Raw genomic sequence first — 18,594 nt, forward strand, 5'->3', positions numbered from 1 at the left:
CACATCCCTTCTCTGGGCTCCCATTTCCTCATTTGTGTAGGGCTCCCCGGGCTCCCAGCTCTTTCCTGAGAGACTCAATACCATACCTCCTCTGGCTGACCATCCCACTCTGGACTCTGAGCCATCTACCAGGCACACCTTACAAATACTCATTCACTCAGCATCCAAAATATAACAACATCAAAACAAGAGGAAAGCAATAGTCCTGGTTATCTTGAAACTAATCAAATAAAAGCAAGATACAAAGACCTTAGAGAGGCCACAAACAACCAAATTTGTCAAGTAAACTTAATGCGTTCCTTTTAGAACAAAAGGAATTCTACTTTTGGTCCTTTATGACCGTGTAAAAGTTTCTTGTCGTCTCTTAGCTTCAGCTTCCTCACTACAGAATGTTCCTATTACCCCCAGCCTTCAAAGTTATGTTGACCAAAAAAGAAAAAAAAATATGGGAATGTATCTAACAGTACCTAGCCCTTAGTTAAGACTTTGATAATTACTTATTGAGTTGGACTAAACCTTATAGATGAAGAAATACATAAGCTTGAAATGTGACATATACCAAAGAGTAAAAAGTATAAAACTCAATATTATAAATTAGATGTCTTGATGTTAATTAAATATATACTGCTTACATGCTCCAGTTTATTATCTAAAGAGATCATTCTACTAGAATTACCTTAAATTACACTAAATAAGCTTCACAAAATATCTAAAATATCAGTAGTTTGGATAGTTGGCTGGAATATGTGTGTTAGTTTAGCAAAAAAACTGAACCTCTAAATTTTATGAAGAAATAGCTATATAGGTATGATATATATATATGTGTATATATATATACATATACATATATATACATATACATATATATATATACACATATATATATATACATATATATATATGTATATGTATATATATATCATGAGGCTTTACCAGAAGGAGAAAAAGGAAGCAGGTGATTTTCTCAAGAACAAAATTTGAGAAGGCAGATAGGGCAGGTTTAGCGGGGGAGAGTGGGCAGTGAACAACCTGACCAAGAGTATAAAGACTCTAGACAAGATGGTATAATACAGACCATCATAACTTTGAGCCATGGTCACTCAACACGCTTAGAGGTCCTGGGGCTGATACTCCATAGCATTCACCAAAGTCAACTTCGATACTAAGTTCTGGGATTTCATTTCTCTCCACGAAAATGAAAGCAGCTCCTAAATCTTTACCTTATTTAGGAAATAAATGGTGAATGCCAAACTCACCAGTTGATTCTGGTAGGCAGTGACTGCTGTGAAAACGGTCTCTGGAAAGATGAATGTTCTGAATTCTTCAGACTTCAGATTGAGCAATGAGGCTGTGTGGTCTTTCTTCTTAATGATGTGCACCCGTGGCTGGTACTTGTGCATGGAGTTCAAAATTATCTACAACAAAGAGATGGGAAGTACTGAATATTAAGTATTTATATTGCAAAACAGGCCAAACTGCAATGAGGCAAAGAACGAACCATAAAATCTAGTTTCAAATTTAAGTTTTAAGAGTAGAAGCCACCCTTTCCACTCTTTTTTTTTTTTTTTAATGTTGATTTATTTTTGAGAGACAGAGACAGAGCATAAGCAGGGGAGGGGCAGAGAGAGAGGGAGACACAGAATTGGAAGCAGGCTCCAGGCTCTGAGCTGTCAGCACAGAGCCTGACATGGGGCTTGGACCCATGAACCCTGAGATCACAACCTGAGTCAAAGTCAGATGCTTAACTGACTGAGGCACCCAGACAACCCGTTTCCATTCTTAAGGCAAATCATTTTCACAGGATGCTGCAGAAACATAGTTGTGAAATCACATTTTACCAAAACAAGTGTAAATAATACAAGTTGCTTCAAGGGTCCTTTCTAAACTGATGGGGGGGAAAACATCTGAAGGATAAGTTTATTTGTTTTTTTTTTTTTTTTAATCAAGTCTTTAAAATATATTTTGTTAGTCTGGTTAGACTGAGGATGTATGTCTAAATTTTCTAAAGTAAGAACTTATATATTCCAGGAGGACAGATGGTTATTTATGGTAGTAGAGGGGAATAAAAAGAATTAAGAAAGGTTAGGTGACATTAGATCTTAGAGTGCAGAAACTGTTACTTTCTAGCTCCTTCATCTTGGGCCAAATGATCTCGCCTCTCCAACTTTGTTTTCTCAAATACAAAAACTTAATCTCACAAGGTTGTGGTGAGGATAAGATGATGTTAACTCTCATAAGTTGCACAGCAAATAGGAAGTGCTCAGTAAACCTTAGTAGTCGTAGTAGTATTTCTGACAATTTTGTTGATTCCTGACTCACTGTTATGAACCAAACATGAATGACAGTGATGACCATCTTCTGTTTTACAGCCAGTAAAAGTTGCCTAAAACTTAGAAATCATAAGTCTACCTTGATTAACCAGGCAGTATTTCTCATGAATGTTTTAAACAAAATATAATGATTCGCCATTATGAAATCCGAGCAACAAAATTCACTTTCATATATAAAGGATTTTCTACATCTTCCCCACTGCCGCTCAGACAGCTACCTAAATCTGCAAAACTGGGCATGTCCTTCCTAGGATAACAGTGCTCACACTGTATGCCCTTCACCCCAAGGGCCTAGCAGAGAGCCTGACTTTCCTGGGCGGCATGTGATAAATAGTGTGGCAGGAGTGTGGTCAATGGCAGTGTTGATGCATCTTCTAGACTAACATGGGTGTGGTAGATGAGTATTTTTGCTGGTTTACTTTAGCAGAGTTAAATACTAGTCACTGTGAGATAACTAATATAGAATCAATCTCTCTCTGTGCTGAGATATAAGCCAACTTAAAGTTACAGGGCATTAACTGGCATTGAATTTTGAACATGCCATCCTTTTATGATCCCAAACCTGAAGAGGAATAACTAAAACAAATGAGAGCTCCAAATGAATTGAAATAGACTTTAAAAAAGTCATTTCTTTATATAAGACATTTATTCCAAGGAGTTTAAGATAATTACGCTCACTCATAAAACTGGAATAAACTCAAAACAAAACAAAACAAAACAAAAACTGGAATAAATTCAAAGTGACAAAAGTAAACTCTTAAAACTGATATAAGAAAAACGCTGGGCATTCATTATGTGTTGTAATAAGAAGTTACAAATAATTTTCACACACATTCTCTCTTTCTCTCTCTCTCTCTCACACACACACACACACACCCACACCCCCCCCCACACACACACACATACACAAAGGACAAAGCCCTAAGCTTTAAATAATGTCCCTTCTCCCATACTTACACCATCCCTAGGTCAATTTCCTTCGGGAAAAGGTGCTGGAGAGGGTCCAACCTCAGACTGAATCTCAGAGCCAGGGCTCCTTGACTATCCGCTCAAGATCTCATTGGGTTAAGGAACACTAAAAGAAATGTGAACTTTGCTTCACTGAAGAACTAAATTCCCTGAAGTAAAAAATTTTCCTGTTATAAAACTAAAAATGCATCTGTAAGAAGGGCTTCTTCTGGACTAATTCAAAGCACTTGGCTAAACTACACAAGATCTAAAAATCTTGCCTTGTAGTTTTCAGAACACACTATTTATGGTGATAAAGGGTTACATTAAATAATAAAACTTTAAAGCTAAAATGGATATTAACAATCATCTAAGACTAAACAATTTGTCAAGGTCTAATCTTGGCATAATCAGACTAGAACCCAGAGCTCCTGAAATCCAGCTTGGTGCTCTTCCCACCCATGAAGTTGATATTGAAAGGAGAACATATTAATTCTGGACAGGTGATTTCAAAATGAACTCTCAAGTCTTTCTGGAAAGACTCAAACAGTGCTTCTCAAAGCTTCACATATGGAAAATATCAGAACCATTAAAAATTTCATTTCTCCCTGCAAAGATTTCAGTGGAGTCCAAGAAATTTTAATATGAATGACATTAAGAATGATCTGGCCTACAGAAAATGTCTCTCAGATACTCATCATTTTTAACCTGAAAAAAAAATCCATCAATGAAAACATCTTTTTTAAAAAAACAGAAAAGGACAGTTATCCCAACAGTCTTAAAGATAAAAGTCAATTATCTTTTCCAATACATAAAATAACAGAAACCTATTAACCTACTTGCAACATCCCAACAGCAGAGTCATGAGTACCCGGTTACTCTGATTTGGTCATGATAAACAAGGTCTCTTGTGGGCGAATGGATGGTGGCAACGTCTGAAGTGATTTGTTTGCTTCCAATTTCATTGGAAATTGATTTTCCAATTTGAAACCATGTCTAAAACTCTCTAATATAGGGGCGCCTGGGTGGCGCAGTCGGTTGAGCGTCCTACTTCAGCCAGGTCACGATCTCGCAGTCCGTGAGTTCGAGCCCCGCGTCGGGCTCTGGGCTGATGGCTCGGAGCCTGGAGCCTGTTTCCGATTCTGTGTCTCCCTCTCTCTCTGACCCTCCCCCGTTCATGCTCTGTCTCTCTCTGTCCCAAAAATAAATAAAAAACGTTGAAAAAAAAAAAAAACAAAAAAACTCTCTAATATATATCTATTTATAACCATCCTTTCTGAGAAAAGTTCTGAAACTTCTAAAGTGCATAGATCCAATAAAAACTAAAACCTGAAGTAACAAGAGCCTTAATAAAGGGGTAAGAGAGAGAATAACTATAGAATATCTAAGCCCAGGGAAGCAACCAGTGAAATACCAATGTGCTTTCTGGCAATTGAGGCAAAACCAAATAACCCAGTATTCTTATCAAAAAGAAGTATGCAAGTCTAAAGTTTTCTTAGCATAAAATCTAAAACAATTTTTATGTCAATCTTTATTTAAGAGCATGGACTAACATCACAATTCCTTACAAAGTAGTCTTACCAAAAGTGTAAAGCCATGCGTCAATGGCTATTTGTACTATTAATTACTGATATGAGCCCAGAATTCAAATTTCTCTTTTTCCATATTTTGATGAACTCCTTATGACATAAAATCAAATGTTTTATTTTTCATTTCAAGACTTCTTTGTGCCTTAATATTCCTAAGACTCTCTACAGCAGGGGTATATAATGAGTAAAGAGCCCTTCGTCAAGTTTATTTGGGCATAAAACCCTTTTGTCCTATTGCGTCTCCCATGAACATGGTCTATAAACACACCTTGGGAAACCCCCAAGGGAGATGTCCGTCCTATTCCCCCTATGCTGTGTCATCTAACATACCACTGACAGAAACTAGACGTTTAACCCAAGAATGGGCTACAGTAGCATCCAGAATGCACATTCCCTTTGTTTGGTTGGTGCAGTCTTAGGACATTCATAATGCCATAGGTCCCTGACTCTCTTGCATAGAAATGGCACACGGCATCCCTGTAAGTGATGTCTTAAGAAGAGGAAACAAAATTCCCTGAAGAACAAATGGATGTTTTCAATGAATGACTCATAGATGGAGGATGGGATGGGGAGAGGGAGGGGAGGAAGAGATTTAGAGGGAGGAAGTTTTGAGGGACTCCTCCATTCCATCCCAGGGAATCCACATAATCCAAGGCACTGTACTTACATGGCCATGCTGATCTAGTTCATTGTTGGTGAGTTTCACCTTTTCAAAAGACACCATCTGCTTGAGCAGCTGCTCACCAGTAAAAGGAGAATCTGGGTGTACATACAGCCTAAGAAAATTATGAGAGATTTTGTTAATCTTTAATATATTTTTAAAATCTGTTCTCTGTGGGTCATAAAATACTCTGATTCTAAAGGAATGCAAAAACTTCATGTTGGTGAATTTTATTTGCCCCACGTAATCTCAAATTTAATAATACAACAACATCAAAATAAATCTAAAACATCTAAACATGTTTCTTTATGTACCAGTGATCTAAAAGGGGTTTTACCTAATAAATTTTCTATTGTCTGTTCAGCAAGCCATTTTTAAAAGGCAAATATTGTTCCATCTATCTAATCAACTACTGGTCTGTTTCTGTAAAATATAAAATCTTATTACTGTTGTGGGTATTTTCAAAAGAGAGACAAGCTTATACTAATTGTGTAATAAGTACCTAGTGTAAATACTGTTAAAAGTAAAAAGAACAATGAAGGGATGAAGAACATAAAAGACAAAACAATTCTAGAGAACCCATTCATTTAAACTTGAAGATGATGCAGAAGTCTATAAATATAAGACAAAGTAATTTTACTACAGCGGACTGCCTAACTTTTAATAGTTCACAGATCACAGTCTGTTATTTCTTCTAGTACCTTAAATACTATGACTTTTATCTAGTTAAGTGCCCACTAGATGAGAGTGAAAAAAAGCTGGGTAAACCTCATATTATTCAATGTATTTATTCATATACAACTTAAAGGGGGGGGGAGCTTTGATGGGAAAAAAATGTATTTACCACGTATTTATCATTTATCAGCTGCTACGTGCAAGAAAACTCACAGTTAGATGTAGGCCATTTGTTCTATCTGCAAAGTATTACACAAAGTATAACTCTGTAAATTCAAATTCTGGTATCCACTGGATATAAGCTTGTCTGAAGTCAGGGGAGATACAGAACTCAAGAAAGAAAAGGAAGTATCCCTGATTTAATAGGACAAATCCCTTTATCCATTTAACAGGCTATTTATATCTCAATTTTATACAGGATCTTTGTATCTTTAACCAAACATAAATATTATGGTTGGGGCAACATCAGTGGGGAAAAAAAAAAAATCACAAAACATTTACTTGCAGTGTTTCTTTAAAAGAAAGAAAGAAAGAAAGAAAGAAAGAAAGAAAGAAAGAAAGAAAGAAAGAAAGAAAGAAAAGAAACCAGAAGTCTATGCCATGCTCTGTCACAAACAGGACTAAGAACAGAAGAATTAGGTAGCCGTACTGAAATGTGAAAGCCCGCCAGAAGCAAAGCACAAAAAAGACTAACAGCACTAGAAATTCTTACTAGACCCTTATAAGAACTTTAAAGTCTTTCAGTGTATGTTTGTCTGTCTGTTGGTTTTGGAGGAGTGTTTAAAAATGCCTTTCAATCGAAGTATATTCCTTAATGATACAACCATCATAACATTTCAAGTATACCCCTCCAAGGCTATCACTATATGAAGTTGCTTTACTGGCCAGCACCACATCCTACCTACCCCACCAAAAAAGGTTCAAAAATATTTAAAGTCCTAGAAGTTCATGAAATGTTCCTTCTTTATCAATTCAACATGGGTCTTCACAATAATAAAGACTAACTTATTTAAATATCAATTGCTTTAAAGACAACAAAAGGTCCTATATGAAAATATGACATTATTTTTTAAAAAAAGAAAAGATAACGTTACTTTAGATAATGTATATATCTTGCCATTGTGGAGATCAAATGATACTGTCCAGTATTATTTCTTCTGGTTAGGAACAACTGACTGGTAAACTTTGGTCTGAAACAATATGTTTCAAGGAATAAGAACCACAAGGAACTTCTACCATTAATACAAAAAATTATCACCTCCCATGTTCCTCACCTTTCCCTTACAGAGTTATACAACACAGCACTATTTGTTTTAATAATAATAAAGAATATTTGTTTAAAATTGGTAGAATATTTCTACCCTATAACACAATAAACACTTTTATTTAATATCAGTATTAATATACTGAAGATGAATGAAAAAAAGCATACAGGAAGCCCCTCCTCTCTCAAGTCCCCCAGGACTTAAAATTCCAGCAATAGCTTAAACATGCTTCAGTTAAGATAGTGTATTGGTACGTGCTTTCCTTCTCCAACCAGAACAGATTAGTAACATAAACAAGGCATGTCATATTTCCAAAGTCCTGCTGGCCTGCACCAGCTCCTCATACCTTCAGATAGGAAGAAAACAGATGCTAAATAAGAGGGATTAACTTCTTAGAGGAAAGACTTTGGGGAGAGAAAAAAAGAAGATTTGATTGTAAAAATGGTTAGAATACTGCTAAAGCTCGCTCTCTCTCTCGCTCTCTCTCTCTCTCATTTAAAAAGATTTTGTAAAGTGTGGAAGTAAGCTTGAGAGTAGTAAGAATCAGCTCTTTAATGATAAATAGTAAAGAATATTAATATAATCATTTTAGTACCAACTATAAGACGGTGAATCTTGCTCTATTTAAAAAAAAATGGGTGTAACATTTTTGTAAAATGTCTTAGGCCTGCTATTTAGTATGTTATTTAATATACTGATTTGGAAGGGTTGGGAAGATGTCCTTCCTAGTCTCCTGTGGGAATGGAAAAGTCTGAGAGGCTTCTTTTAATCTTTTCTCCAGTGTATTTAGCATACCATAAGCTCAATAATGTGATCAGTGACTAAGTAAGCTTAATATTCCATCTGAACTAGTGTGTGTAAATTGTGTTGATTCTGTGCCTTGATTAAAACTCCAGACTAGATACTTACAAAGAATCAACCAAACTTCAGAGTTCCTAAGTCTGTACATGTAAATAAATTATTCATTCTGATAGGAACTTCCGACAAACTACAAAAATTAGGTAATCATAAAACAACTTAAAATCAGCGAGGCTTGGCTTTAGAACCCTAACTGTAAAGTCCGCTAATATCCTTTGCTTGTATTAAAGTATTCAGTTAGATTCCTATAACTTCAGCTATTACTATTTGCATAAGCTAATATATGCTTTTTTCCCCCCCTTAGAAGGCTAATTTGGGCAAAGCAGCAACAATAAAAAGCAGCATGTGATTTTTTAAACAGAGTTCTCCTTCAAAAACATTACCAATGAACAGCACAAAAATAAACATATATGATCCCTAACATGTTGAGTAACATTTTGCATAAAATAATATTAACCTGTTGTTGAATTACATCCACCCACTAAACTTATTATGGAGAAGGGGTGAAAAAGAGTTTGCTTTTCTTACGTAAAATTTCTGAGTCCCTTACTGGTCAAAAACAAATGCATTTCACCAAAATGATGTTTATTGTGTGCAGATGTTACCATATTACTAAGAAGTACTTACTACGAACAACCACTTTACTCAAATACACTCTTCTCCAAAGGATGTTAGGGCAACCACTTCAGCAGCAGGTTTATTCAGTCTGGTGTTAAGCAGCCAACTAGAAATGATGGGTGCCATATGAAATAGGTCTGGATCTCTAATGAATATTCTAACTGAAATTAGGAAAGCTTGAAAATGAATTACAAAAAAAGAAACAATTAAAGACGACTTTCCGTCTGTGCACAAACTCTGCCTTTCTCAGATATTTTGTAGTCACTCCTCTGGGCTGGGAATGCTCTCTACCAGAGCTCACCACTGTAAAAACAGAACTGCTTAGAATTCAACCAGCCAGACACATTCTGCTCTCAGGGTTCATACGCACTGCATTTGCTCTGCCCGAAAATCTGAAGGCACAAACCTGGCTGGCAGTGGTGGGTCTGCCTTGCCAGCCACCAGCCAGGAAGACCGGTGGTAGGCGTAGCGGTACCTCTTGTTGTCCACGGGGACGATGTCCATCAGGACTATGTACTTGGCCTCAGGATCCACGCCAGAAAAGGATACTCGAATGGTGGGAAACATCCTCCTGACACAAGGAGACAAAGAGAATCCGCTGGAGCTCCTTCCTGGAGGCTAATGAATCACTGAATAAAAGGGCGAGGTCCTACTCCCTCCCCACTGACCCCCACACCCTTTTTGTTTCCACAGAGACTTGAGTACTGAGACCCTCCTTCTCCCACACCTACATAATTTTAGGTGTCACCATCATAGGAGTCCCCTTTGCTACGTGAAAAGTTTTGTTTTGCTTTTTAATACTGGAAGGTCTTCAAGTAGGGAAAATCGTATGCTGTATTATCAAACGTGTCAGACTCCCCCAGACCAAAGTCTCTGGAGCAGACCCAGTCTCCCAACCCTCTTGGGTTGCAGGGAGAAAACTCAGTTCAGCCACAGAAATCTAGGACAGGTTGGGTTCGGGAGACCCTGCGGGTATTTCCCAGAGTCTACAGAGCTGGAGTGACCAGGGCTGCAGGCCACTGACCTTTAGAGTCTTTGTCCCAGGCCTGGGGAGCCACCTGCACCCCCATGCACTACCCCGTGCCTGCCCCACTAAGGCACCAAGGGGGCCCGCCGCACCAGCACTCCATCCTACACAGTGTGAGTTTCAAATTTCATTCCTCTGGGCAGGTTTTAATTTTAGTTTTTAATGGGAACTGGCAGCTTTTGCAAATTGAGGCCAATAAAAGGGAAGCTACTTGCCTCCCTGGAAGCACCCAGCAGCCTGCCCTACACCCCCAGCAAGATTCCTGCTTCCCTCCAGATGCCAACTCCCCACCCCAAAGCCCTCCCAGATGGCAGATCACTGGTCCCCACATCCCTCTCATCAAGGCCACGGCCACCATGGGGTTTTCCATGGCCAGATCCTGAGAAAGCAAATAAATGCTCAGAAGTCTGTCTCGCAGCTCTTTCCAAAAGCAAGTTGATAGAAAGAAGCCCTCCTTAAGGGAAGCTTCCTCTCGGTGCTCTGGACCAGTGGGGTTTCACCCAGCTCCGGTGAACACCCGAGGCCACTGTCATCCCTGTACCCCTTACACACCAAGCGCCCCACCGCCACCACGGATCGCTACCTGCCCGACTTGGTGATGATCATCTCTGTTCCCAGCTCGTGGAATTTGTCCCAGAGCTCCTTCGTCTCCAGGCTGCAGGCAATTTTGGCCATTTCCTCACTGGGGATGATGGGGGTGGTGGGGATCAGCGGCTCAGTACACAGAGAGGAGGAGGAGGGGCTGCCACTGCTGCCGCCACCGGCAAACTCCCCGTGAGCATCCAGGCTGGTCAGTTCACCCAGGGGCTGGGCACAGGAGGACTTCTCAACAAATTGTTCTGCAGGCAAAGAGAATGGAGAATGACAGCTAACGCTGTCAAGCAAAGACACAGGAAGGAGAACAGCACAACCCAAACAGGTACTGGACTCGACTTTGGAAAAGTGAAGTTCAGAAACTCCAAGAAGGCGGTGATAACCCATCACTATATAAATTCTCATGGAATGACATACCCAGCGCTTGCTTACCGAACCAAATGAGTTCTAGAACTGTGGCTTGTTACTAACATTATGAAAGCCACTTTGGGGACTACAAATGTAAGGAGTGCATAAAGGGAAAGGAGGTGATCATGAAAGATGAAAAGCAAGTATTCCTACTGTTATCCCTGTCAAGTTCTAGACGTTGTAGCTTGTGGGATCTCCTGCCAGTCCTGCCTCTTTGACAACCAGGAGAGACTTTTATCCAGGGAGACCAAAGGGAACGAAGAGGTTAGCATCTTCCTTACTTTGAGAGAAGCTTTCCCTTCCGTCCTGAGCCCTCTCTCCACAAGAAAAAAGGAAAGGTGGAAGGGAAGGGAAGAAAAGTGGGGATGCGGTTAAAACGAAAACTCAAGTCGCTTCACTTCTCTGCCTGGCTCTCAGTGTGCTAGGCTTTAATAACAGGGCAATTTTACAATACCCCTCCCAGCCTGAGATCTTACAAAAGACTCTAACATATAGCTTATTAAATCACAAAAGTGGGCTCGCTAGGCCAGTTTGGGAACAGGTGTGAAAAAATGTCTTGAGGGCAGTGTGTGTATTTTTCTCCCTTTCTCTCAAAAAGGTCCTGGAAGTGAGGGAAACAACCCTCAACCCAGGCTAGCAGAGTATTTAAAGTAGGAAGAACACCATCCACCATCAGGCTGGAATACCACTGCCTATGAACCAAACATTCTACTCCACAGCTGATAAGGGCCTAGGACTACACCAGTCACTTTGATGGAATACAGGGGGACTTTTGTAATTGTCCCAATTATCTTGTATCCCTTAAAAAAGAAACTACTTGAATCTGTAATGTGAAACTGATCTCTAAACAACTCTGTTCTAAGTGCCAAGGAATTGAAACAAGTTCTAAATGTAGATATAGACATGTATATGTTATGTATCACATAAAGCATTTTATTTCCCATATTTCTCCTTGGCTTAGGGCAGGCAAGCAGGAAGCAGGGAATTTTTACCTTTTCTTCTCTTACAATAATAATCCAACTCACTGTAACATTTTAAATTAAGAATAATCAAATTAAGTATCTTGGCCTTAAATTTTCAAGTTCAAAGAACAAAAAGTACGCCAGGGCAAAATCTTATTTTCAATAAATATTTTCAGAAACACATTCACATGATGTCTTTATAGAGAATTAACACGTAGCTTCAGAAATTTTCTTATTTTTCTGACAATTGGAAAAGGTAGACTCCCTAAGCCCCAGACTAAGGACAGCCAGGGTGGGAAAGTGGAGGAAGAAGAAAATGATACCGAATTTCTGCAACACAATGTTATGTGTCAAAGGTACCTCAATAAAAAAGATCTGAAAGAAATGCTCTAGTGGTTTAAGGAAGGCAGCTCTTCTAAATAAATTTTACGTGTTGAAATGCGCAATCCTGATACACTTTTGAGTCCCTACCCCACAATTGCTTCCACACCTCACACCTCTCCATCCAAAGTACCATATTCTCTGTAACAGAACCTCTAGGTGTTTCTCTTGCGGGAGTCCTCAGCTTAAAGTCACTAATTACACTGTTGAACTACTAGCCCCTGGAAAGGACAAGAATGCCTTCTGGGTCTTTCAGAGCCCGTCTCATAAGCCCAGGGGAAAGAGGTTCATTTTACAGACTGTGTATTTGCGGTGGGGGAGAAGGTGGTGGCTATATAGTTTAGAATTGAGATAGAAAGCGAGTTTTCTCAGGAAAAGAAATAGAAAAGAAAGCAATACTGAAATGACAGTGGAACTGAAAATGGCATGTTTCCCAGTCTGCTGTCTGTAATTCTGACAGGAATATTAACCCGAAGGGCTCTTTCCCTGCTAGCTACTGAACTGTGATGGGGGAGTTCATAAAGAATTCAGAGGCCTTCGAAATAGGAGTGGATAATGTTGGGCTGTCCCACCAAAATCACTTTGAAATTGGTGGTTAATATGTCTGCAAACAGTTTGGGTTTGTTTCATTGGTTGTTTCCTCTTTTTTTTGGCAGATTTCAGGCAGGTGAGAAGAACCAGGGAAAGTGAGTGAAACCTTGCAGGGGAGACTTTTTGACATTATATTTTCTGGAGATCTTCCTGTTTCCTTTTCCTTGGTTCTAAGTTGCTCTGGGGTTTTAGCTTTCTTTCCTTTTTGCCCAGCCCTCTTATTTTTCATCTTTAACCCTTTGTCTTTCATACTAGGATTGCTGTTTCAGATGTGGGATGTTAAAGTATTGGGAAGGACAGGGAGAAAGAAAGAAAAAACACAGGGGAGAGTCAAAAAATATATTACCCTAAGTTTGCTATTTGATGTTTCTCACCATTTTCGGGCTATCAGATGATCAGGATGTAAAATAATTTTTTCCTGGGGACCCAAGAGGTGATGAGAACACTTCTTTCTCTGTTAATTGTAAAGGGACTTTGAAATACTCAAGTCCAGCAGTCTCTTTCCCACACAGTTCACTTGTGCTGAGGGGAACATAATCCCTATTTTCCCTTTACTCCAAGCCTAGTGTCTTCTATAAATGGTAAAGGTTGTTAAATAAACAGTATAGCTAAAAGTTGAGGAATTTGGAAAATGGTTACTGGCTAATGTTTTTGCCAACCTCCACTGAAAGTGATGGCGGTTACAAAATGATGTCTCACTGATAAGTTTGGAGCTTCTGTGAAGAAAACGGTTCATGGGGGGACAACTGGCTTATTCTACAGCATATGGCAGTGGCTTTAAGGAGTTAATTCTGTTTATTCAAGTCAAAGGAAAAACAAAATCCAACTAGTTTCTTGTTAAGTCGCTAAGAGTCTCCTCGGGATCAAATGCACACGCAGGTGTTACACGCATGGTAAATTCTGTTGAGTCTTAAAAGGGGTTAATTATCTATCTCTGATTGTTTTGGTACCAACCAAGTTACACACTCTCCTGCACAAGTACGACTTGACCTGGGGATTCTAGATGAATAAGTAGAGACAGTGGCTAGCGCACATCCGAGATGCGAAACCGGTTGTCTGTGAAGCCCCCAAAGAAAAGAATCTCCCGACCCCGGCGTGGGGCCCGTGGCCTGAAGATCAGAAGCTGCCTAGAGCAGGGAAAGGCGGCCACCCTCTCAAGCCTCCCGCAGGCAGGGGACAGAGGGACAGACAGATGCGCGGCGGCCCGCTCCTGTCCTAGGCGGACAGTCGGGCAGCCCGACTTACCAAGTGGTTTGATGGTGTTCTCGGCGGCTTCCTTCTCCTTAGAGCCGCCGCTCGACATGAGCGCGGCGATGGAGAAGGCGTTGGCCCGGGAGGAGAGCTGTGGCTTGGGCGACGCCGTGAACTCCATGGCCCCCAGTGTGCGGTCCTGGCCACGCACGGGGCCTGCCGAACTGCCGTCCAGCTTCCCCAAGGGAGACAAAAACCAACACAGAGCGCAAAGTTTCCAATTGCAATCTCAGCGGAGTCGGGAACTCCAGATGAGTCAGCCCCAACCGGACAAGAGCTCCCCACTGCCCTCTGTCCCTCACTGCAAAGCCCTCCAGCCGCAGAGACTTCCCACTAGCCGGAGAGGACAGAAGAGGACCAGCCTCGGGCTCCACCGGGCGCGCGAACCCTGGGGCGCTCCGCAGGACCACAGGCTGCGCCGCCGGAAGCTGGAGATGAGCATCGGGCGCGCAAAACCCGGGGGTCTCGCGGCACCCCTGTGCGTCCTTCCTCCGTCCACGCGCTGGGGACAGCCGGAGCGGCCCAAGCTGCAGGAAGGAGGCTACGGGTGGAACTCCGCAGCGAGGGGGCGGACGCCGGACAGTACCGGCGCCGGCGTGCGGAGCACAGCGCGGCGCGGAGGACACTGCGCCCGGGCGCTCGCAGCCCTGCGCCTTAATTTGCTGGCGGCAGCTATCCCAGAGGCCCGCAGCCAGTCAGCGCCTCCTCACGTCACCGCTTCCTGATTCCGCCGCCGGGGGCGGGGCAGCGGGCTGGGTAGGGAGGGCGCGCCCCGGGCGCGGTGCCCGCTCGGCCTCGCGCAGCAGCCAGCCGCGAACCTGGCACCCGTTCGGAAAAAGTGCCACCACCGAGCTGCCGCGGACTCGCCTAGCCCAGGGCGGAAGGGACTTGCGCGCGGTTGGGAGGGGGTATTTTTGAAGCGGCTAGGACGCGGGATCCCGAGAGTGGCCCAGTGCGGGAACCTAGACCAGAAGTAGCCTGGGGGAGTTCCTGCTTCTTCCGTTCTTTTTCTTGAGCGTGCTCAAAGTTCCAAAAGAAAGTTGGGAAGCTTTAAGTAGAGCGGAAACCCGCGCCACAGAGCCACCACGTACGGGCCAGGTCCTATTCTCTCTGGGCAGTTCCCAGGGCTGGGTGCCCTCACTCGTTGGGCTCCAAAATCTGTCTGCTTGACAGTGGGACTGGAGATACACAGCCCTGCAAAAGATATGCTGAGGGAGGGATGGGGACATTTAGCAAAGGCTGCTGTTCTCAGAACCACGGCTCCCGCTGCACACCAGTGCGCCACTTACGCGCTGTTCCTGTTCCCGTAAGGGACTCTGTGGAGTGGAACCTCCACCCTAGGGAAGGTGCGGGGCCGGCGCGGGGGCCCGGGCGTGCACCCTGCGGGGACCGGGAGACACGCAGTGGGAGAGTGGGAGATCTACAATGCTTGAACTTGGTAGACAGGGAATCTGCCTTCGCAAACTGGGTTGCGACCAGGACTTCCCACGGCCTTATGGGGGTCGTCCTGTTGGCCTTGTTCAGCTTGAATAACTCAAATTCTCCGAATTCGCAGGGTAATCCGCTTCACTAGGAGCCGTGTAAACTCAGGCTGACACACACACTCAAGCTGTACATGTAAATATTTGCGCTCCTTTCCAGCCAGCCGGTCTGGCGATTAGGAGCCTCTTGGTGGGTCTTAAAATTTTAAAGAAAAAGAAAACATCTTCCATTTCCCACCAACCTTTTTCTCCCTTCACTGCACCCGCTGCCGTCCTGAAATAAACTTACAGTGGAAAAAAAGTCAAAGGTTGAGAACTTTTATGAAATGATGACATCTGGGGAGTCGTGATTTAAGCCACTCTTGCCAACGTGTATCAATAATTTCTAACATGGTGCTGCATGCAGGTGGTAAGAAACGCATTCTGATATCCGTCTTCATGTACAAAGTGTATTTGTGCAGATATTTGGGGAAATTCGTAAAATCATAGGTTTTATTGCTGGAAGGGGTTTGCACCGTGAGTAGCGTATCTCCACTTGCTTTTGAGAGGGAAACACCAGGTCTGGCATGGAGGGGACCATCTCGTTTCCAGTCTGCCCAGCCGGCTAGGGGCAGACCTATGCGCAGGACCCGCACTCCGGGCCACCGATTTGGTCACACCCTGGCCCTGCAGCTGTGTCCGGGCTGTTCAGGGGAGATCGATCCTAGAGCTAACGCCAGCTGAGAGCAAAAGGCTCTCGGATTTTCATCCTCAGTAAGAATAGAGGCTAAGCCACCGGGTGTGCCTAAGGATCAGTTTTCACTTTTAAGCCTTTAGTCTTTGACTGTTTTTGAACAACCCAGACCTTTCGTGGTTGCTGTTGAAGGCCACTTCGCCCCCCAGCATATACCCCATCTCATTGCACCAGTGACATATCCCTCTTGAACGTAAGGAGCACAGGGGTTCCTTCCCTATCTCAGAAGGGAAGATTTCTGACGAGAGGGTTTTTCTTTGTTTTTAACTTTTTATTGGCGCAGGGGGTGATGTCATGGTCAGTCTAGAACTTATTATATGCTTCAAATGGGTGGCAAAGATCTTGTTGGCTACGTTTGGTTTTCAAACACTTATTGTGGAATTATACCTCAATTTTTAAAAGTTGCCATTACTTTTCTACACAGAGGAAACCCCGTTTCTTTTCTTAATTATCCTAATGGTTTAGAATGGAATTTTAATAAATTTAATAAATTTCATGACAGGGCCTTTTTTTTTTTTTTTTTTAACTGGCCCAGCGAGGGAAAAGCTGACTTGCCTCCAATCAGCTTCCGCTTTTTTTTTTTTTGTCTCAATTGCCACGGCCACGCCGAAGCCCAGTTCTGGGTCTCTCGTGGGCAGGGAACTCCGACTAGTCCTCGTATTAAACGTAAAACAAAAAGCCAAGAAGGCCAAGTGAGCGCGCGGGAGACAGCGGGCAAACCTGAGGAGCTGAAAAGGCCACTTTAAACAAACCCGGGCGCGAGAGGTGGGCCGTTTGGGGATCCCTAACAAGCGATGCATCTTGATGGTGTTGAAACCGTGGCAGTAAAATGTATACTACAACATAATTATCGGGGGTGGGGGGGATGCTGTCCCTTCTCTTAGATTTATTGCCTTTGCAAATCAATATGGTGCTATAAAAACGGAGAACCGGTGCTTGGCAGAGAGACGCGGTCAAAGGGTGATTTAAAGCCATCCCGAAGCGGAGAGCGCTGAAGTTCTGAGGTCCCTTCAAAACCTCAGTGTTAGAGCGGGTTAACAGGTAAAGCCGCCGAAGGGGGTGGAACAAAGCAATATGTTAATTCGGAACGCTTCTCTCCAGGCCCTGCTCAGGCCGACGACAGGCGGGCGGGAGCTGCTTTGGGATACTGGAACGGGCAATCGGACCTGGAGAAGGCTTTGAATCTTGACTTAGCCTTTGCTAGCCCTGAGACTTTGTGGAGGTGTTGTTTAAGCCTCTCGAAGCCTCAGTTTCACCGTCTTCATTAAAACAGTGACAATAATGTATTCCTACCTGGAAGATGGCCCCGTGGATTAATGAGATAATGTGTGTAAAGCTCCTAAACCACAGGTAACCTTAACAGTAACACCAAAGCACGTAAAACATCAGTACAGAATTTTGTTATGTCTAAATTTTGAACTGCAACTTCGCGATCTTAGAGATGTATCTATCTCATAGTCTCGCCGAGTTAACTGTATAGACAGTTGGAATGTGCACAGGGGAGAGGAGTCACATGGTGATAATGGACCATTCCTTACATCCCGTTAAACTTTGGAGCCTGAGAATGAAACGTTTTGATTATACGTCTGAGTTTGGTTCTACGGAGTTTGGAGAACTGGAAGATGTCTCTTCGTGCACGCCACCCTTTCAAATTCTCATTTGTCGTCTCCGGAACTCAAAAGTTAGTGGTCCCAGAAAACAGCCTAGGAAGTAATCAGATTCCCGCTTTTTGGCCAACGGTCCCTCGCGTAACGAATGCTAGCGCAGAACCCTCCGCGGACCGCAGCAGGGACCGGTTCCCGGCTGGTCTTGGTCAACCGCCGCCAACACCAGGAGCGAGAGCTGAGCGAGGGCTGTGGGACCGGGTGCCAGACCGACAGCGCCGCCGTGCACCCGAGGGTGACAGCGGGAGAGAAGGTGAGAAAGGAGACGTGCTTCTGGGCACCCTGGCAGAGCTACTCGCGGACTTGGCCCCAAATCCCCGTTCCCATGCTCCTTTCCGCTCTCTCTGCTTTAAAATGCTTCAAAAGCGACAGTAATGGTGGCTTTGGATTCCTAAATTCGGTTTGCCGAACAGAAAAGTCCCAAAGCAGCGTAGGGAGGCGGCCGCAGCCGCTCGGAGGCCCCTGAAGCACCTCCCCGGGGAGAGAGTAGCGCGCGTCCCCGCGCCGGGTAGGGAGCGCGCGGCGAGGCCTCGGATTTTGACCGCCCGGCTGCAGGGG

The 18,594-nt window shown here is 43.1% G+C and overlaps 1 protein-coding gene across 2 annotated transcripts in view; it reads right to left on the reverse strand.

Moving 5' to 3' along the window:
* Nucleotides 1–14,799, reverse strand: part of TBX20 (T-box transcription factor 20) — a 61,247-nt gene extending 46,448 nt beyond the window's left edge. Inside the window, exons 1-6 of one of the 2 annotated variants that reach the window (XM_053897118.1) lie at nt 14,153–14,799; nt 10,555–10,810; nt 9,351–9,515; nt 7,298–7,393; nt 5,535–5,643; nt 1,257–1,415 (exon numbers count right to left, since the gene is read on the reverse strand). In XM_053897118.1, the coding sequence (XP_053753093.1) occupies nt 1,257–1,415; nt 5,535–5,643; nt 7,298–7,393; nt 9,351–9,515; nt 10,555–10,810; nt 14,153–14,279 (912 nt within the window). In that variant the 5' untranslated portion in view covers nt 14,280–14,799. The remainder of the gene's footprint in view (nt 1–1,256; nt 1,416–5,534; nt 5,644–7,297; nt 7,394–9,350; nt 9,516–10,554; nt 10,811–14,152) is intronic. The other variant, XM_019418154.2, reaches the window with a different exon arrangement.
* Nucleotides 14,800–18,594: the final 3,795 nt, after the last annotated feature.

The sequence above is a fragment of the Panthera pardus genome, unplaced genomic scaffold, assembly GCF_024362965.1.
Source record: "Panthera pardus isolate Hobbes unplaced genomic scaffold, ASM2436296v1 HiC_scaffold_8, whole genome shotgun sequence".
Taxonomy (NCBI): Eukaryota; Metazoa; Chordata; class Mammalia; order Carnivora; family Felidae; genus Panthera; species Panthera pardus.